This window comes from Periplaneta americana, chromosome 3 (genome assembly GCF_040183065.1).
Source record: "Periplaneta americana isolate PAMFEO1 chromosome 3, P.americana_PAMFEO1_priV1, whole genome shotgun sequence".
Classification (NCBI taxonomy): domain Eukaryota; kingdom Metazoa; phylum Arthropoda; class Insecta; order Blattodea; family Blattidae; genus Periplaneta; species Periplaneta americana.
Window position 1 is genome coordinate 100,163,695 of NC_091119.1, and position 20,682 is coordinate 100,184,376.

General features: G+C 37.7%; 1 protein-coding gene and 1 long non-coding RNA gene across 10 annotated transcripts in view; one reads left to right on the forward strand and one right to left on the reverse strand.

Annotated features, from left to right (window-relative positions):
* Positions 1-1,558, reverse strand: part of LOC138696329 (uncharacterized) — a 130,323-nt gene extending 128,765 nt beyond the window's left edge. Inside the window, exon 1 of the long non-coding RNA XR_011331324.1 lies at positions 1,390-1,558. This is a non-coding gene — a long non-coding RNA (uncharacterized lncRNA). The remainder of the gene's footprint in view (positions 1-1,389) is intronic.
* LOC138696327 (sodium/hydrogen exchanger 9B2-like) overlaps positions 1-20,682 on the forward strand; it is a 119,151-nt gene that overhangs the window by 25,599 nt on the left and 72,870 nt on the right. For all 9 annotated transcript variants that reach the window (XM_069821129.1, XM_069821130.1, XM_069821135.1 and 6 more), the window contains 6 exons: positions 7,104-7,376; positions 9,744-9,926; positions 10,008-10,183; positions 11,439-11,545; positions 15,738-16,046; positions 16,123-16,224. In XM_069821129.1, the coding sequence (XP_069677230.1) occupies positions 7,104-7,376; positions 9,744-9,926; positions 10,008-10,183; positions 11,439-11,545; positions 15,738-16,046; positions 16,123-16,224 (1,150 nt within the window). The remainder of the gene's footprint in view (positions 1-7,103; positions 7,377-9,743; positions 9,927-10,007; positions 10,184-11,438; positions 11,546-15,737; positions 16,047-16,122; positions 16,225-20,682) is intronic.

Sequence of the window (20,682 nt, forward strand, 5' to 3'; positions counted from 1 at the left end):
TTGTAATACAGGGTCGGTATTTTAAAATCTAAGAAGTATAAATCTTGTTTTATATAATATACTGTAGCTTAATCTACATTTTTAATTTTAATTTTTTTCATTTTCATACTTCGCAGAGAAAATAATCTTCATGAGGTGGTGATTTGAATATATATATATATATATATATATATATATATATATATATATATATATATATATAGGCTTCGTATTCCAGCTACCTAAAGACTGAAGTTAAAGACGCATTAGGTATATAGTACGCCGAACACAGGTAATACAACGGATAAGGATATAAACAAACACATCGTAGCTGCATGTTCGTGGAGTACAGTCAACTCCCGACATTCTGAAGCCATAGGCCTATTAGTAAACACATGCTTGAGCCGTGATGTTCATTTTCGTCGTGATCTTTGCAGTGAATAATAACGTGCATTCGTAAGTTACGGAAATTGAACATATGCGGATGTCACTTGAAATGATTTTATACTGCAAGAAATTCTTTCAATAGTACATAACGTTACTGGTGCATGATATAGTACAAGATATTCCTATTGTGTGATATTTTTTCATGTTTCATTAGGATATTGCATCTCACTCATCACTGAAAACTCTCTAATTTTCTACGTACTTTTCTAGAAATTCCCTAAAATGGAGAGTGTCTTTCAGTGCACTGTTTTTTGTCAATTTTACGTTTATTTCACACAATTTATATGTAATGTTGTCTATATTGACAGTAAAAATATTAGTTCAAATATCCTCAACTATGCCCCGCAATATTACACGCTCTGCAATGAATCTTCAATCAGCCACAAAGGCGTAGTTACTTAAATAGCCCTAATACGACTAGTAAGGGCAGTGATCGATAAGATTACTCACTATGACTGTGTCCCGGTTTTCCCTTTCTAGAGGAAGAGGGCAGAGGATGCGTAACTAGTTTGTATACGAACGTACCTGTATCTGCGCTGTGACGTCACATATGCTTGGAATCGGGAAACTTCATTCCAGTTTATAGGTAGCTGGAATACGAAGCCTATATATAAACATAACTGAGAAATAAGTTTGATACGAAGTGGAATATTTCCTCGAAAATCGGACCCTATGATGATACTCTTCTTTATAATTGATAGTGTAATCACTCCAACGTTGCGTAGGATTCCCACCACTATTACACTACAAACCTCTCAGTGGCACTGTTGCTTCGTCAATACTAACAAATATGTTGTTCTCACTCACATTTTCTCTCATTTTGTTTAGTATGTCTACATACAAAGGAGGGAAGTAGTTTTTACGAAGCGACGACTCACTAGGAATGTCTTGCCTAATGTATTTCCGTAAATATTACCGAAAATGTACATTCTCTAATTTATTAAAAGGAATATTTGCACGCACCATTGTATCACACAAATCCCTGCAGAAAGTCTCGTTCGTGCATCTTTGTAAATCCGATGGAATCTTTACACTGCGAACATGTCGTCTATGTTTATCAGTACTACAGTGCCGTTCCAAGTGTCATTTACCCGCAACTTGTACACTGACGTTCAAAGGTATCCGACCTACAATGTTATGATCGTATAAGCTAACTTTTCAACCGCGGGATAAGTCAGAACCAAAGATAAGAAAAATTGACAAACTTCAAAGAGTTCTGCTAGTTCTCAATAGGTGGCACCATAATTTCCATTAATAATCTACCGATTAATATAGCCTACCTGTTCATTCTATCATGTATGCTGACGACACAACTTTCTTCTTTAGATCAAAAGATCTAAATGAACTTGAAAATTTAAAGAAACAATTTTTTTTTTCAAAGGTGAAACCCTAGTTTTCTTCGAATGGGTTTTTATTACATGAATCCAAAACTGAATACTTGATTTTTAATTGAAATGCATTGATACAACTAATATAGTGAAGATGTTGGTGATTGTTCTTAACCCCAAACTAATCTGGAAAGAACATATTAACTATAATTACTTACTTACTGGCTTTTAAGGAACCCGGAGGTTCATTGCGGCCCTCACATAAGCCCGCCATTGGTCCCTATCCTGAGCAAGATTAATCTAGTCTCTACCATCATATCCCACCTCCCTCAAATCCATTTTAATATTATCTTCCCACCTACGTCTCGGCCTCCCCAAAGGTCTTTTTCCCTCCGGCCTCCCAACTAACACTCTATATGCATTTCTGTAATCGCCCATACGTGCTACATGTCCTGCCCATCTCAAACGTCTGGATTTTATGTTCCTAATTATGTCAGGTGAAGTATACAATGCGTGCAGCTCTGCGTTGTGTAACTTTCTCCATTCTCCTGTAACTTCATCCCTCTTAGCCCCAAATATTTTCCTAAGAACCTTATTCTCAAACACCCTTAATCTCTATTCCTCCCTCAAAGTGAGAGTCCAAGTTTCACAACCATACAGAACAACCGGTAATATAACTGTTTTATAAATTCTAACTTTGAGATTTTTTGACAGCAGACTAGATGACAAAAGCTTCTCAACGGAATAATAACACGGATTTCCCATATTTATTCTGCGTTTAATTTCCTCCCGAGTGTCATTTATATTTGTTACTGTTGCTCCAAGATATTTGAATTTTTCCACCTCTTCGAAGGATAAATCTCCAATTTTTATAGTTCCATTTCGTAGAATATTCTAGTCACGAGACATAATACATATTAACTATATTGCTGTAAATTATCAAGGGTGGTTTAGTTATTGAGAAATTTAATATGTTATGTCTTACATCAATATTTTAGAACAGCTTACTTTTCATATTTTAGAGCATTATGAAATATGGTTATTAATCTGGGGTGATGGTTGTCATATACATAAGATATTTTGAGTTAAAAAAAGAACAATACGAGCCATAACTGGTTCGTCTTCTACGGTTTACTTAAACCATTTTTTACAAAAGAAAAAATTATGACTATAACTGGATTAATATATCCTTGAAACAAAAATGTATGGCTATGAGATGAGAAATTCTAATTAGGTTACAAGTTCTCCACATTCCTATGATCTTAGGAAGAAGGGTTACTTTGACATTCCTCAATGTAGACTGTCAAAGACAGTGGTCTTAGAATATGCAATAAGCTGTATAGTGAATTTTTTCTATTGTCGTGTCCCAGGCTGCAGTCCCAGGATCAACGGACTCCCTTCGAAGACGTAGGTTGTACGTAATTCTTGAAGTACCGGCTACGACCCCAGATGTTGGAAGATGAGTTGAGTTGAAGAAATAAATAGAAGGATCACTGTGCTAGCTCACGTTTATTAACGGTTCTAATTATATCAGGCCGAAATGATAGCCGAAGCTTAGTCACAGAATTTAAGTCGCTAAATGAGAACAGATACAAAGTTACAAAACGTTAAAAGTACATGGTTACAGAATGTTAGCGTCGACTAGCGCAGAATACGCAAGTGAGCGCGGAAACAAGAAATCACAAGTGAGCGATAAAATACAGAGTTCGGAACTGAGAGTTCGCAAGTGAGCAAGGGGTCCGGGTGAGTCAAAACTTATATAGGGAACAACAGTCATTGAGGGGGAAACACCTGTTGTGCTGGCGTCCCTCACGCGTTGAGTTATGTGACATGGGACATGTTCCCTTCAAAACATAAGAATTGTGACAACAATTAGGGCATACAAATCCCGATAAATTATGACTAGCCCAGCCCCACCTGTGAGCTGTGAGGCAGCTTGAAGTACCATTTAAGTTACTTTCAAAGCCTTTTCAAAGTTTCTGTACAAAAGCTGAAATACTTTTCAAAACATGTGAATGCTCCTTAGAATTGTCTCTCGTAGTCTGTCAGTTTCCCATTCGTCTTCATAAATGTCTGTCACACTAAAACGATATTTCAATTGAAATGTTCCAGCTCAGAATAAACGTCAAATAGATTACTATATTACCCTACAACATAGGACTAGTGACATTTAATGTAAAGAAAGGGGAAACAACTATTCTAAACCTTAGACACTGAGGTCACTTTCTGAGGTACTCACTACACTATCTTGAAAAGGATGTCGTTAAACGACTTATCTCTGGTTGGCTGACTCAGAACATTAATGAATTTTATGATTTAGGCAATATACTGTTTCACTATTGTTACTGTTTTCCTTGTGTTTTACCTGTTACTGTTGATTTTGTCGATAGCCTTTTAGACTCTATATCATAATAATAGATATCAAATATTCTGTTGCCAATAATGATTCTATTCAATTAACAAAAACAAGCGTACGTATTAAACTGTCACAGTGCTGACCTACTAGATTGGCTGGACAGATTGTGCAATTACGCGTAAAAGTATTATTCTACGTGACAAGTAAATCGAACGGTAAAACGCTAAAATATTTAGAAAACATTAAGTACGTAAAAATACAAAAAATAAATACATTAAAAGAGAACATATTTTTGCAATGATTATTATTATTATTATTATTATTATTATTATTATTATTATTATTATTATGTACGACAAAAAACAAAAAGGTTAAAAAAAAAACTTTCTCTTCGAAATTATTATGTGCTCTTAACATTTATTTGAACGTTCCAAACTGCACATTCACATAATTTGCACGTATCGCGATTCGCCTGCGAGCGCGTCATTTTCTAGATTTCAATGATAGCCTTAACATTCACACAGCAAAGGAATTTAATTCTAATAATGTGGTCGGAAAAAATAAATCATAATGGCAACATAAGGAGCTGTCAGAAGTTACATTGGAGTCATTGAACACTTTATCACCTTCAACTTAAAAACTTTCCTGTAATTAGTCTTTTGTACATAATATGACACGAAACCTTCTCAGCTTGAATGATTAAAGAAACTGCTTCAAATGGTTCAATTATAGCCTAAATAGGCATAAGATAAACTTAAGTTAAAAGGTTGTACTAGTGATAAATATTAGTATGAAAGATGTGTTAAACTTTGGTTTTTCTGAACCGACGTATGCGACGTGCACAAATCCGGACTACACGAGAGATAGTGAGTGGTTTCTATGGCTGCGAGATACAAAGACCTCGTACCTCGCAGTTATAGAAACCACTCACTATCTTTCGTGTGCGAGGCGGGCATCGCACCTCCTACGTCGCATGCGTCGGTTCAGAAAAACCAAGGCTTAAGAGTGAGAATTATAAGAATTTGAAGTGCACAATTTTTTTTTCAGTGAAAATTAAAATACGGTAATAACAAGTGTTAACCGGCAATATTTTCAGTGTTGGAAGTAAAATCAGTTACATTTTAAAATAAGTAGTTAAATAGTCTGTCGATTCAGCAGTTTCTTATACAACAATTAAACTCATTTCTTTTCACTATTACTCGTACATACATAAAAAGTACACCAGGGGAATTTAAAGCTGTTACTAAAATTGTTCAATCGAATAACTGTCATATAGCCTAACTATTACTGCAAGAAGTAGATATCGCCAGCTTTCTCAATTAAAAAACGTGAAGAACAAGTATAATTTCTTTTAATCTGTTAAAAGGTGGCTATAAAAACAATCTTCAGTAAATAATGATTTCTTGCTGAAATACAGAAGGAAATTAAAGTTTAAAGTGTAATATAATTGAAATAGTTATTATACTGTTAATACTCGAAAGAAAATTCGCTTTTTACGGCTGTGTAACAACTATTTCTTACGCCAAATAAATTACTAGTAAATTGCATGTAATTTACATAAAAAAACGTAATGAGTAACGTATAAGTCATATACCACCATTTTCTATAATATAAAAATATGTTGTTATATGACTTATACAAGAACTACATATAATTTAAGAGGTAATTATACAATGAATGATGAACCATTATAACGAATATATTGTGCAAAAGATCTCGGTGTAACTATTAATCATAATTTGACTTTTCATAATCGCATATTTAATATAACAAATAATGCTTTTAAAAATTTGGATTTTATTATTAGAAATTCAAAAACTTTATAAAACATTTCGACTTTGACACTCCTTTTTAATTGTCATGTTCGCGCTAAATTGGAATATGTCTCAGTAATTTGGTCATCCACTTGCAAATCATAAAAAAAAAAAAAAAAAAAAAAAAAAACGATTCTCATGGTATCTGCATTTTAGAAAATATCATTATTTGGTCCTTCAAAACAAAATTTCGTACAACAATCTACTTGCTGAATTTAATTTAATGTCTCTTGGAAGTCGTAGATTACTTACTGAGCAACTTTTATTACATAAAATATTCAACGGTCTACTGGATAATAGCGAAATATTATCACAAATCCAGATTAACGCTAGATAATCACATTTAAGAAATCGTCAATTGTTATATTATAAAAAACCAAACACTTCAGCACATAAAAATTCACCAGTGTTAAAAATGTGCTCAAATTTCAATGAAATATGTAACACATGGGATCTAGATTTCAGCATTTCTTACATGAAATATAAACATTTTCTTATTAATATACTGAAGGTAGTTGGTTTTAAATAATATTGCTATCTATTTGTTACTCTGTAATTTGTCATTTATAGGTACATTTTACATTTTTGGCTATGATATCTATACTTATCTATTTTTCATTTATTTTTATTTTGTATTTTTCATTTATATCTATATCTGCCTTTTATTTAGGTAGTAGGCCTATCTATTTGTCTGTTTTTTTCATTTTTCATTCTTAATTTTTATTTACACTTGTATCTTGCATTTGTATATGTTTTTCAGGTTATCTGCAATTCTGTGTTTTAAACAAATATCTGTACTATCTACTGTAATTGGGGCTTTGCCCGGTTATAGATATAAATAAATAACAACAATAAATAAATGACCTTGCTAACTCTGTTCACGGAAATATGTATCCTTATCATGATTACCATAGAAATGGACGTCATAAGAACATAAGAAAAAATCCTAAACCTGAGGGCTGTAGTAGAAATATACTTCTTTATTGAGGAAGGTGAATTCCACTTTACACGTACCCCTACATCCAACACATACGATTCTTCATCTCCAAGCATGTCGACTCAAGATAGTTTGGATTTAATCATATCTAGCAGACTCTGGTCTGTAGCCGTAGGCAAAGCTGTAGCGCAGGTTCCCAGAATCATGTTCGAGCAAGCAAGTTAATGACAATGACGTTGCAGGCTGTGGGGTGTGGCGTCGAGGGCGCTGGCGCTGGGCGCGCTGGGGCTCGTAGTTTGGGGCGTCTTATTCTCGGTGATGGGATCGGACGCCGGACCAGGGGGCCAGCTGTTTCGCATGGGGGTTCTGTTCGTGGTGGCTCACTTGGCTGGCTGCGCGCTGCGCCCCTCGGGGCTGCCCCCTCTGCTGGGCATGCTGCTCGTCGGCATCTTGCTGCGTAACGTGGGCTTCCTGCAACTCAGTGACCACTTCGTACCAGTTGCAGCAAACCTCAGGTATTCAATTAATCCACTCTTAGTCTGAACACTGCACCATACTCTGTTTTCTATTTCCATTTTTTAAAACTCTTTCATCAGCCATCTTGTTCGCTTTTGCTCTTTCTATTGGTTTGTCTCATAAGTTCGTTCTCTTTTATCGTAAGTTTCACATGTTCTGCCTGAAGAGACTCTACCCTATGTACAGCTAAATTGTCATAATTGCCGAAACATCCCTGCGACATATGGCTCAACAACCAGACCCTTTATTACATAGATATCCAATAAATTGAAACTCGTACGAGGTAACCCCTGGCATAAGCAACCCGCAGCGCATATTCTTTAAGGTCGTTTTTCCTATTTTACATGGAAAGTTATTGATCTTAGCAGAGCGTGCTTGACGTGCAATATCGCCTGGTTCTATAGGGGTTTGGACACAAAGTTTGTGACTGACGTTGAATGCAGCAGCGTTGAATTGTGAGTGTTTACAAAAATAACATGGAACGGAAAAAGGAACATTTACTGCATCTTATGTTGTTTTGTTATCGTAAGGGTAAAACCGCCTCACAAATCCAACGGAAAATCTGTGCTGTTTACGGAGAAGATGCAGTGACGAATCAATTGTGCCAAAAGTGGTTTACTCGTTTTCGAGCCAAAAATTTGTTCCTAAAAGACAAACCCCGCACTGGGCGGCCTGTGATTACAGACTGAAAAGAATAAAGGATGTTCTTTTAAATAATCCACGGATGACAACTCAATTCATGGCGCAGGAGCTGAACTTACCTCATGCTAGCGTAGTCAGGCACTTAAGAAACCTGATTACGTAAATATTCGCGATATATGGGTTCCGCACCAATTAAGTAAAGATAATTTGGTTCAGCGCGTTTCCACCTGCGATTCTTTAATAATTAATACTCAATCAAAATTATCCTTTTCTGAAACGGCTGGTGACAAGGGTTGAAAAGTGGATTGTGTGCGACAAAGTCCAAAGAAGAAAGTCTTGGCGCAAGAAATGAGAGCCAGGACTTCATCCAAGGGAGGTTATGCTATATATATTTGGCGGGATTGAAAGGGAATTCTCTATTACGAATTTCTTCAAAGAAATAGGCCTATTGTTATCAGTTGGATCGTCTCAAGGCAGCCAATGAAGGGAAAAGACAGGAACTGGCCAACAGTGGTGGGGTCGTCTTTCAGCACGACAATGCCAGACCAGATACTTCTATGGTGACTCGTCAAAAGTTGCGGAATTTCGACTGGAATATGTTATCCCACTCGCCCTATTCTCCTGACATTGTACTTTCCGACTTTTATCTATTCAGATCCCTGCAGAATTTCCTTACTGACAAACGCCTGACTTCAGGACTGCAGACTCAATATGGAATAGTTCATCAACCAGAAAATCGCCAGATTTTGGAAGAATGGAATTTATAAATTTCCAGAGAAAAATTGCGATTGTTAGTGGTTGGAAAGTGGCGAAGGAGCGAACGAATTTATAAGACAACCTAATATTTTTCACTTGATTTGTTTGTTTCTATTTTCTGTCTTTCTTATTTTCTTTTTTATTTAGTTTTTATTGTGCTCTACACTTTTTTTTTCATTATTTCAATGTCATCTTTCTGAGATTTTCAATTTTACTTCCTTTATTGCTTCTAACTTACTACTGTTTAATTTCTTCTCCCTCTTACTTTTGTTCTCTCTTTCCTCCTCCGTTTTTCCTTCACATTTTCGTCCTTTTTTCCTCCCATCTTCTTAATTATTTCATTCTCAATTACTTCTTATTCTACGTTCTCTTAATTTAATTAATTAATTAACTCCATCATTCATCCACTCATTCATTCATTCATTCATTCATTCATTCATTCATTCATTCATTCATTCATTCATTCATTCGTTCAGTTATTAATTGATTAATCTATTCATTCATTCTCTCCTCTTTTTCCTCTCCGTGTTTAGCTCTTTAAATGCTTTTCTTTGTTTAGTTTTCCTGCAATCTACATTTTTTTCTTTTCCTCTTTTTCTTTATTTTATTTCTCACTTTTTCTTATTCTTTTTAACTTTGGTTTTTATTTTATTTTCTATTTCGTTACCCGTATTTTTCTTTGTTATTCTTTATTTTTTTTCTCGCCTATATTTTCTTGCATTTTATTTATTTCTCCCCTTTTAAGTTACTTTCATGCTTTGCTTTGCTTTTCTTTTTATTTTTCGCTCGTTTCTTCATCCATCATTTTTCTTTATTTAATTCTCCCTTTCCATGTTAATTTATCGTTTTCTTATGCCTTAGTTTATAGCATTTCTATTTAATTCGTTTCTTTCATCCACCCAATAATTAATTAATTTATGATTTCTTTTTATTTCTTCCGCTCTCAATTTCTTTCTCCCATGCCACAGAAAGGTGGCTCTGGTGGTGATACTGATCCGAGCTGGTCTGGGGCTCGATCCCGCAGCCCTAAAGCGGCTGAGCTGGGTAGTGCTGCGTTTGTCGCTGGTGCCCTCTGTGGTGGAAGCGACTGTAGTGGCCTTCATGGCGCATGGTCTGCTGGGTCTGCCGCTGCTCTGGGGCTTTCTGCTAGGGTAAGTGACTGGTGGCCACCCCACGCTCCGTTCCTCGCATTAAGTGGTTCTTCCCAGTTGATTTTCTGTCCTGTATTGCAGGTGCGTGCTGGCTGCAGTATCTCCCGCCGTCGTTATTCCCTGCCTCTGCAACTTGCAAGACAAGGGCTATGGAAAGAGGAAGGGCATCCCCACTCTAGTCATGGCGGCGGCTAGTATTGACGACATCAATGCCATATCGGCTTTTGGCATTGTGCTAGGCATCATATTCTCGCAAGGTGAGCCAATTATGAATAAATTGGGGATGGGGAAACTTCGGCTAGGAGGATTAATATTTTGGCACTCCGTCAAGTTACAATAAGTATTCGGCACTAACTACAATCTGAAACAACAGAAAACTACTAATATATTTCAGAGGTTCCTTTCACTTTTACAATATTATTAAGGAGTTTTATAGCTGGTTATTTAATGCCGCTGTGTAAACTACGGCACTAGGTTATTTAGTATCGATGAAATTGGTGACAGAAAGAGGTATTTGCGAGATGAGGCCGAGGATTCGTCATGGGATTACCGACAATCGCCTTACAGTTGCGGAAGATCTTGGAGAAAGCCAAGGTAATCAGCCCAAGTGGAATGGGACCAACGCCCGATCGCAGGTCCGAATCAATAGACAAACGGCTCGAGTTGTCCCGATGGCCATCGCAGAGCTTATGATACTGTACCAGTGTTAAAGGAACACGATAGTTCTAGCATTAACAGCTATGACAGTGTCGATAAAATGTGCATCGAAATATGAGAGAGTTAATTAAGAAAATGGTACTCTGTTTATACTATAAATAAAATATGTTGCTTAAACGTAACTTTAATTACTTCTTAATAAATAGAAGTGTCAAAAAGTCGGTTATTTTATAACGTAACATGCATAACTTATTGAGTGAAAACTAGAATAGTGGTCTCGATGTTTGCCACTTGTCAGCGTGACGTTCTATGTTTTCTTAATTTATGGCAGCGCCGTGCTGACCCACGTCCCTAGGCTACCATCGCAACTATCTAGTTTATAATGAAAAACGCACAAATTATAGACTCGGAGTAAAAATAGCTGACAGCCTTGGGGTGGATATGAGGTCAGACTTTCAGCCTGTCACGTAGGTTCGAGTCCCAGTACGTTCTGGGAGTTTCTTTTATTAAAATATCCATAGTGACACTTGTGGTAGACAAGGTCGCAATTGCGTATTTTCTCGGGATTCTTCCGTTCCCTACATTAGGCATCTAACCTAGGTATATCACTCCATTGCATTCCTCGAACGCCAGCTGGAGACGCACAGAGCGTCAGCCGGTGTAGTCAGCCGGTGTGAGTGTGGGAATGAGTCTAGTGTAAGGGTTAGTGCAATAGATCTTGAAACGTCGCAGTGTTGGGTTGTAGTACTCTCTTCTGAAATTACATTCCATTCCGAACATAGTTGACGGAACAAAATATTGATTACTCCCATATCAATCTGGACAAAACAGCTACAACCATTTGTGATGTTACAGGCAGCCAAACGATGCAGATCCTGCAAGGACCACTGGGGCTGCTGATAGGCCTGTTGCTCGGAGTGGCAGCCGGTCTGTTTCTGCGTTACATTCCGGACAAGAAGGATGTAAGTGTGCACCGTGATGATACTGCTGAGGTCATTTCTGCACTATGGCATGAGTGATCTGGTGGCTTCCACCATAAATTTCTTCACGTGATAAATTTAGTTTACTTAATATTTTCCGCGTGAAGCCCTCCTAAAATAAATTTCCCTCGCTCGTTTTTGGAAGATTTTCTGTAAACATTATATGAAATAAACTGTAAAGATTTCTTATTATTGTTTTATGTTTGAGTGATTTTATGCGTAAAGGTTTTTCCAAACTTTACACGATAAATAAGGATGTTGAAAATCACCTTATACATGCGCGAATTATCAGACAAGTCTCGTAAACATATAATGTTAATATCAGTAACCATTACGTGAAACAACGAGTCAAAGTCACGATAGGAGAAGAAATATCTGAAGGAAGCGAAATAGGGAGAGAAGTACGTCAAGGATGCCCTTTATCATCTATCCTGTTCAACATCAACATGGAGGATTTGGTGAAGAACTATTTTTAGAACATGGGAGGGGTGAAAGTAGGCGGAAGAAGAATACAGTGCATAAAATTTCCTGATGATATGGCATTGTTAGCACAAGAGGAGAAGATACTAAGGGATATGCTACTGGAGCTAAATGACAGCTATGAGCAGTATGGGATGAAGATAAATGCAAACAAGATGAAGACCATGCAGTGGCGTAGCCAGACTAATTATTTTGGGTGGGCCAGATATGCAGGGTTTATAAAATACCTGACCCATTTCCTGACAATGCCGCTGCCGTCAACTCTCTTGAAACTCATTCTCGGAAGTCTTATTTAATAACATGCAAAATGATTATGATAAACAATCATGCAAGGCATACCTATACAAACGCTTCATAAGGTGAACTGGAGCTGTCGAGATTTCCTAGCAACGAATCTGTCGATCGCTGATGATGGGTCCTTCAACAAATCCCAACTTTTCTCTCTCTCAATGGATAGAATTGCTAGATTACAAAGCCTTGTGCTTGACATGATTGTCGAATTTTTCTTCGTTTCAGAGCTTTGAAAAGTTTCATATCATTGCCTTAATGAAGGACGAACATTTACTAATATCCATTTTTAGAGACTGAGGTGCTTCCAATAATGAATTTGCAAGAGCAAGAATATCGTCTAAACATACCAAATAAAATAAGGTGTCAAATTTTTCTAGCTGATGTAACAATCCAATAGTCTCTACAGCTTTCTTCTTTTTATCGCTGCCAGACAATTTTTAGGCCCAATCCAACACAGTTAAATTGGCTTTTGAAGAAATGAACGCATTTTTTACTTCTTACCTTAATGTTATCGACTGTAACTATTGCTCTGGATTCATGGTTTAGTTTTAATGTTGAATATTTTCCACAAAAAACGCAAAAAATTCGCATATTTTTTGGGTGGGCCTGGGCCCACCTGGCCCACCCGCTCGCTACGCCACTGAGAACATGATTGTCGCAAGAAAAATAAAGAAGGTAAACTTACGAATTCTGAATAAGGCAGTACACCAAGTGGACAGCTCATATACTTGGGATGTACTATAAGCAGTAAAATGAGCTGCAGCCAGGAAGTCAAGAGGAGGATAGCAATGGCAAAGAAAGCTTGTAATAGAAAGAGGAGCATCTTGTGCAGACATCTGGAAAAAATAACTAAGGAAGAGACTAGTGAAGTGCTTTGTGTGGAGTGTGTCATTGTAAGGGGCACAAACATGGACATTACGACGAAGTGAAGAGAAGCAACTAGAAGCATTTGAAATGTGGATATGGAGAAGAATGAGACGTGTGAAATGGACAGACAGAATAAGAAACGAAGCTGTGTTGGAAAGAGTGGGTGAAGAAAGAATGATGCTGAAACTAGTCAGAAAGAGAAGAAGGAATTGATTAGGTCACTGATTGAGGAGAAATTGCCTACCGAAGGATGCACTGGAAGGAATGGTGAACGAGAGAAGAGCTCGGGCAGAAGAAGATATCAGATGATAGACGACATTAGGATAAATGGATTATATGAGGAGACTAAGAGAAAGGCAGAAAATAGGAACTATTGGAGAATGCTGAGTTTGTAGTGAAAGACCTGCCCTTGGGCAGAACACTTATGGTATGTATGCAATTTCTTAATTATTCAAGAGTCTGCTAGTGCAGTTGCATGTGACGCCAATGTCTATGTCATGAACTTGTTTATACGATGCTTGTGCTAATGTATGCTAAGTAACACTCAGTTACAAGGCCAATTCAGCAGCGTGAGCAATCAATACACGTGCCAATCCATCATCATCATCATCATCATCATCATCATCATCATCATCATCATCATCATCATCATCATCATCATCATCATCAATAATTTCAAGACACCGTCCCAGTAAATTTTGTATTACGCATTCCTTGTGTCTATTGCACAATCCATCGCTGTCATCTCACATTCTATTTATTGTACCTACATACGCAGTATGACAGCTTATTTATTAATAAGGTGTTTTTACGTAGACTGCGTCTTTCCCCGTACCGAGTATTGGTATCTGCGTGGTGAAACAAAAAGTGTTTACTGAATCACAGTCGATTGTTAATGATATCAGTAGTTAGGATATGAAGCAATGTAAATTGTGTCGCCAGGCCCAATAACGGGCAGAGGATGCCGAAGTTTCGCATAAAATTAGTCGTGCCGCGCGGTTTCTCTCAGTAATACCTCGAAGGTATAGATTTGTGTTTGGTAGGTTATTTAATCGCGAGTTCTGTAATATTAAAGTAATAATAATTGACAGATACGATGCACTTTGAGTGCATCACAGTGAAAAATGTGTTGTGAGCTGGGACTAGTTAAGAAATGTAGCTTCATTTGAAGAGAAAATATATTGCATACCTTTCGTTAATTACATCTTTTATTAAAGGTCCATACTCTAAATTGGGAAATCGAAACAAAAATGAAACATTCAGACCAACACAACTGTATTCTAATTCTAAATCCTAATTCTGAAAATATAGGCCTATACAATTGTTTGTTGTTTAGTCAACTGTCCGAAGACAGATCTGAACCTCACAAGTGATACCAAGAAGGCACCACTTGTGAGACAACTAGGCCAGGAGATATTGGGGTAGGGTGACCAGTTCCTTTCACCCTCCATTGCATATATTGCCGACTAGCTACATATTACACTAGTCAGACTTCAGATGTATTATAAACAATTTTTCTTCCTGTGACACATATTGTCAAGTGAGATGTACTGCCTGATAACAGATGTACAATAGTGGCAAAAAAACCGGATCGACCTTTGTAGCTGATTTCAGAGCCTTGTTCACAGTGACAGCACGATAGACTGGTAACTAAGACTTTCATAGTTCGAATCCTGCCTGGGAAGGAAACTCTTTTTTGTTCCTTGTTCAAATTTATTCCCAATACTTTTCGATTGCAGCGATACTTTACTACTTAATTAACTTATTATTTCCAGAACATGAATTTTACCAGCTTTTATTTTCTAATGGCTTTCGAAATGGGCTACGTCAGCAGTCGAAACTACAACAATTTCAATAGATTACTCGCTATCTTGTGCATGGGGGCGTGGCATGCGCAGTGGCTCATTTCGGGGACTTTGATTATTCCGTCGGTCCGGTTTTTTTGCCACTACTGTACATACCAGCCAGAACCTCAACCAGAGGGTGGTCTATACAATTAGTAGTGCACAATTGAAGTAATATTATAAACAAAAATACAATCTGGTAATAAAAAAATTAAAGGTTTTGGTTTAGTAGCAACAGAGAATCTACAAATAAAAGTGCCGACACAGAAAACAGATCTGCCAGAATATCTGTCCAAAACTTAGCGAGAAATGATTGCGAGAATTTTGCCTGTTGCCCTATTTATTCAGGAATAGATTTATTTTTTTGAGACATTAATCTTGTATACGGAATCCCCATCTTCATTTCCTATAAAGTTAAATTTAAGCTAATGCCTTTCTGCCGATCTTAGAAATACACATCCTTTGGCAGATTTTGAAATCATGATTCCTGAAACCAAGCAAGGTGATTGGATCACTGAAAATTACGAATGATCAGTCAATTACGAATTAATTATATGTTCAATTTGTCAGTCTCCAAAGTAGGCCTACCAAAAAATTGGATAAATTACGAAATGAAAGTAGATAGGTGAGTAGAAGCGATTAGAAAGAGCCGATCTGTTAAGTCAGTAGGTATGATGCCGTCACTGTTTCAGAGCCAAGTGGTGGTACTGCGCACCATTCTACTGGGCAGCATGGGCTTGCTGCTGGTGTTCGGAGTGGACGCCCTCGGCTACACGGGCGCGGGCCCTCTGGGCTGCATCGTGGCCGCCTTCGTAGCCAGCCACGGCTGGACGGCGCAGGACTCGGACGGCAGCCAGAACTCCGTGTCGAGCGGGTTCGTTACCCTGTGGGTGGTGTTCCAACCCGTGCTGTTCGGTCTCATCGGCACCGAGATCAACCTGTCAGTACTCGAAGCCGAGACCGTGGGACTCGGCATCGCCTGCTTGTCTCTGTCTCTCGTGGTTAGTAGTCCTACGGGAAACAGACCATTAATGTGTGTTACTTCGTACCATGCCAATCTGTGGCTCTCTCTTTCAGATGCGGATGGTGTCCTCAGCGGCGACAGTTGCGGGCGTTGGTCTTAATTGGAAAGAGAAGCTATTCGTGGCCATCGCTTGGTTTCCGAAGGCCACTGTGCAGGTAAATAAAGAACTAATCTTTACTGAACACAATTAGTTTGATACTTATGTAAAGTACAGCCAACTAGATATTGTACAGCCTAGTCACGTCGCAGTTTCGGTCATCATCCACATGGTGCTAAGTGCCCTAATGAACGCAACCAGAATTAGAGTTATGGCAGTTGTGATCGTTTCGGTGTTAATGTTATATCAACTTACTTACCATCTATTTTTTTAAACAGCGGCAAAACTTCACTCTAGTAGAAGTCCTCACTGTACATCAAAGTGAAAGGAGAAATTTTAATATCTATGAATGCAATATACGAATAATATTCCATTCAAAATAATTTTATTTAAATCTCCGGAGATATTCGACATTTATTTATAATCGAATATCTCGAACAATGTGTTATAGATTTTTCTTATCGATACTATAATCATGCAAACTATACCATCAGCAATGGCATGCGACGAAAAAGTGCGTCAGTGAAAACATCGCTTAACACGGGAAAGCGAAAAATTAACTGGACTGGCTGTGTGTAACCACCTGATTGATATTTATTCATATGACATTTTTTTATTAGTTTTAGGAGGTATTTCACTATTAGCGGTCCCTTTATAGTTACACTCTCGTCTGCCCTGAATCTTTGCTGGCATATGTTTTATTTTCATTGTGTCCATTATTCTTCTCCACCATATAATTCTTCGATATGGTTTTTCTTTCACATGATGGCGGCGCAGCGAATAAAAATTTGTCTCTCTCTTGTTTCCTGTGATAACTTCACAGTAGCTTATCTTACTTTTAAAGAATGTAGCTTCCTAGTCACTCAAATACAATACTTGTGTTTCAATGTGCTGTTGAATTTCTCAGCTGCATTCTTGGTGCATACTATGCAGTGACGGCTCGTGAGTTCTAGGTTAGATGGTGCCAGATTAAAAATAAACTCATGTCTTACACTGTATGTCTCTATAGACGCCTCTCGATATTCCGTTATAGTTACATCAACATATCAGTTCATATTATCAATCGTTGGACTAGAAAATACTTAAGAATAAAACATGCATTTCTACCGTACACAATAATCAAGTTAAACAAATTAACAAACTTATAGTGGCGTATTATTTCTACAGGTATGCTGCTTTTCTTTTCTTCTGATGCGCAAATTTATCAGTCACTTTCGAATTATAGTTTGTTCTTTTGTGAGTGTAGTCCTTGTGAATAGAAAGAACAGCCAGTGAATTTAATCTTTCTTGTGTCATAGTGTTTCCAAAAAAAGGTTTTATATATGCGCGTAAAGGTGCTGAAACAACGTTCTGCTTCGGCAGTAGCCACAGGATCACAAAAACATTTCCAACAACTTTGTTACTTCCTGGAGTGTGTCTGTAAGGTAAGTTTCATGGAGTAACAATATTAACGCACTACAGGTAGGTACGTTACTGAACGTGGGATTAGAGTAGACTACAATGCATTTAATTCACTTCTAAGTATTTCCTTATTCAGCATTTTGTATTGCGTAATAATGACTCAGGGAAATTATCACAATAAATAGGGAATTTTTTGGGATAAACTATCGGAAATGCAGAAAAAATTACCGAAGTTTGGAATCTGCCACTTATTTGACACGTTATGGTGTCACACGCTTCTTTTGAATTGACACAACACCTAAAGTTTAATACGCTATAGTGTTGTTAATGTGTGTTGCAGAATCTTCATGTAATTTTACTCTCTCAGACAAAAATTCTTTAATTCTGTACACCCCTTATTAGTTCACAGAGTTTCTCCCTCAAAAAACACACAATAAAACCAATATAACGATTTTCGTTTCTCATAAACCGTTAACCATCCCTTCTTTTCAAACTACATTTCTTTCCGTCCTGTTGAACGATTTTTTTTAAATAAATTTTACAGAAGAAAGATTTCGTCCAAAGTGCTGGATTCGGGAAGAGTACCTACAACGCTCATTGCATTTCCGCGTTGAATAGCAATACTTAAGCGTTGATGCAAATAGGTAGTACAGTGGCGATCACAATAATGGAGATAAAAATTTGACCGATTTGAGATATCAAAACTTTAGCGTCATGATTCCAAGGACCGAAGGTCTCCACAGCAAATGGGATAAAGATATAATTGTCTAAAACAGCGGTCATCAGCATAGAGCACTATGGGGCTAGCGTCTCTTACCCGCGGAAAGCACACTGCACTATGGTGTTCTCAAAGCTGCTGGCGAGTATGCTCTCTACCTGTTCCTGCTGCACACGGGACGGCTCCGCTTACCCTTTACCCATTTAAGCGAGTGCTGACGACCACAAGTCTAAAAGATGAGCATATTTATTGACTTCTTTCTTCACTGTTAATTCAGCAGCAGATGCTGCGCGTCTGGATGTATTCGGCAAGTGAGCTAGAGCTAGAGTTATTAATTAATTAATTATTTATTTTTTTGGTAGCAACGGTTATTAAAGGACAAAAATTCGCCCTGGCGCCGGGAATCGAACCCGAGTTTTTGGTTCTACGTACCAAGCTCTCTCTCAGTGGCTAGATTGCTTGGTACGTAGAACCAAGGACCCGAGTTTGATCCCCGGCGCCGGAGCGAATTTTTCTCCTTTAATAACCATTGTTACCATAACAGATAAATTCTGTAGGATCAAAAATTAATCTTTATGTAAATATTTTTAGGCTGAAAAGTTCCAAGAGCTTTAATTGTCAACTTATCTTCTAATTTTAACAGCGAGAATCAAACTGTCTACTGTATTCATTCTTTCAAACACTTTTACACACTTTAAATACTTTTATTTGATGGTGTAATGTTATACACACTTTTGTAAACGTACTTATCCACATTAAACGCTGCACTTACATGCACTTTACGTTCAACTCAATATATTACAGAACTTCACTTTAACACAATACTACAGACAGAATTGAACAGAAGGGCCAGCCCCAAGTAACGCTAGAAGACTGCGAGGATGGTGGGGAAAGGGACGGGAAAGAACTGCTAGAGTGCCTAGTCCAACTTTTAATGCTAAAATGAATTAGGTACAAGGCGGACTCTCACGGGCCCAGTCAGTCCATTCTCTCGCAGAATTCCATCAATGCATAATATTTTGTTTTTCTATTGGAAACGCGTTAAGAAAGATGATTTTAATTTGAAATATACTGCACTATATCGCTATTTATATTCTCCAAGATGGGGTCCTTAAAGAGGAGCTGCCCCTCTACAGCTCTACAATGTTAATTATTGTTTGCTTTGTTTTGTCTTCTCTAATTATTAAGGTAGTTAAGACAATGTCTGCTATCTGTTGTTCACCGGTTTGTTTGGTAGCAGAGAGTCGAATCTGGGCGATTGTATTCCCCTGCGTAGTCAAGATCGATCTCCGCGAGTCATGCAAGTTTATAATGTGGAGAGTAAACTGTACCATTGGGCAAATTTTTAAGGTGTTAGTACTATTAATTCGGAACGTTATGTAAATTAATCATTAAAATCATTTTTTGTTAATTAGAATGAAGGAAAACAATAGATTTTTTAAGCGTTCGACTGCAAAATAATTAGCAAAGGTTTATGGCCTCCAAGATCCCAGGACTTAAATCACTGTGACTTTTATGTGTGGGCTATCCTTAAACAAAAGGTGTACGCAAACAATTCATGTAATCGAGGATCTAAAGGAACATAATAGGAGTATTATGCAAGCGATTTTTGCAGTACAGCAATTTCCTGCAAACATTTGATTGACACAGAGTATGTATGTATGTATTTATTAACACTACAATTAGGTATACACCCGGTGGCAGTGATATATAATATACAATAATTACAATTACATGAAATAAAATAAAATAAACGTAAATGAAATAAAGTAAAAGGTTAGCGCGTCTGGCCGCGAAACCAGGTGGCCCGGGTTCGATTCCCGGTCAGGGCAAGTTACCTGGTTGAGGTTTTTTCCGGGGTTTTTCCTCAACCCAATATGAGTAAATGCTGGGTAACTTTCGGTGTTGGACCCAGGACTCATTTCACCGGCATTATCACCTTCATCTCATTCAGACGCTAAATAACCTAAGCGTCGTAAAATGACCTACTAAAAATAAACTAAAATAAACGTAAATCTATAAATAGTAGATGCAATAAACCTAGGACTATAAATAATGTTGAGAGCTAAGAGTGAACATTTCGATTGTCTGTTATAATGGTGAGTAAAATTTAAAAAGGTAAAAGGTAAAGGTATGCCCGTAACATGCCATGAAGACACTTGGGGGACATGAAGGTAGAACCCCATGCTTTCCATGACCTCGGCACTAGAATGAGGTGGTGTGGTCGGCACCAAGCTCTGACCGCCTTTTACCCCCGGGAAAGACCTGGTACTCAATTTTATAGGAGGCTGAATGAACCTCGGGGCCGTTCTGGAAGTTTGGCAACGAGAAAAAATCCTATCACCACCGGGAATCGAACCCTGAACCTTTCAGTTCGCAGCCAGCTGCTCTACCAAC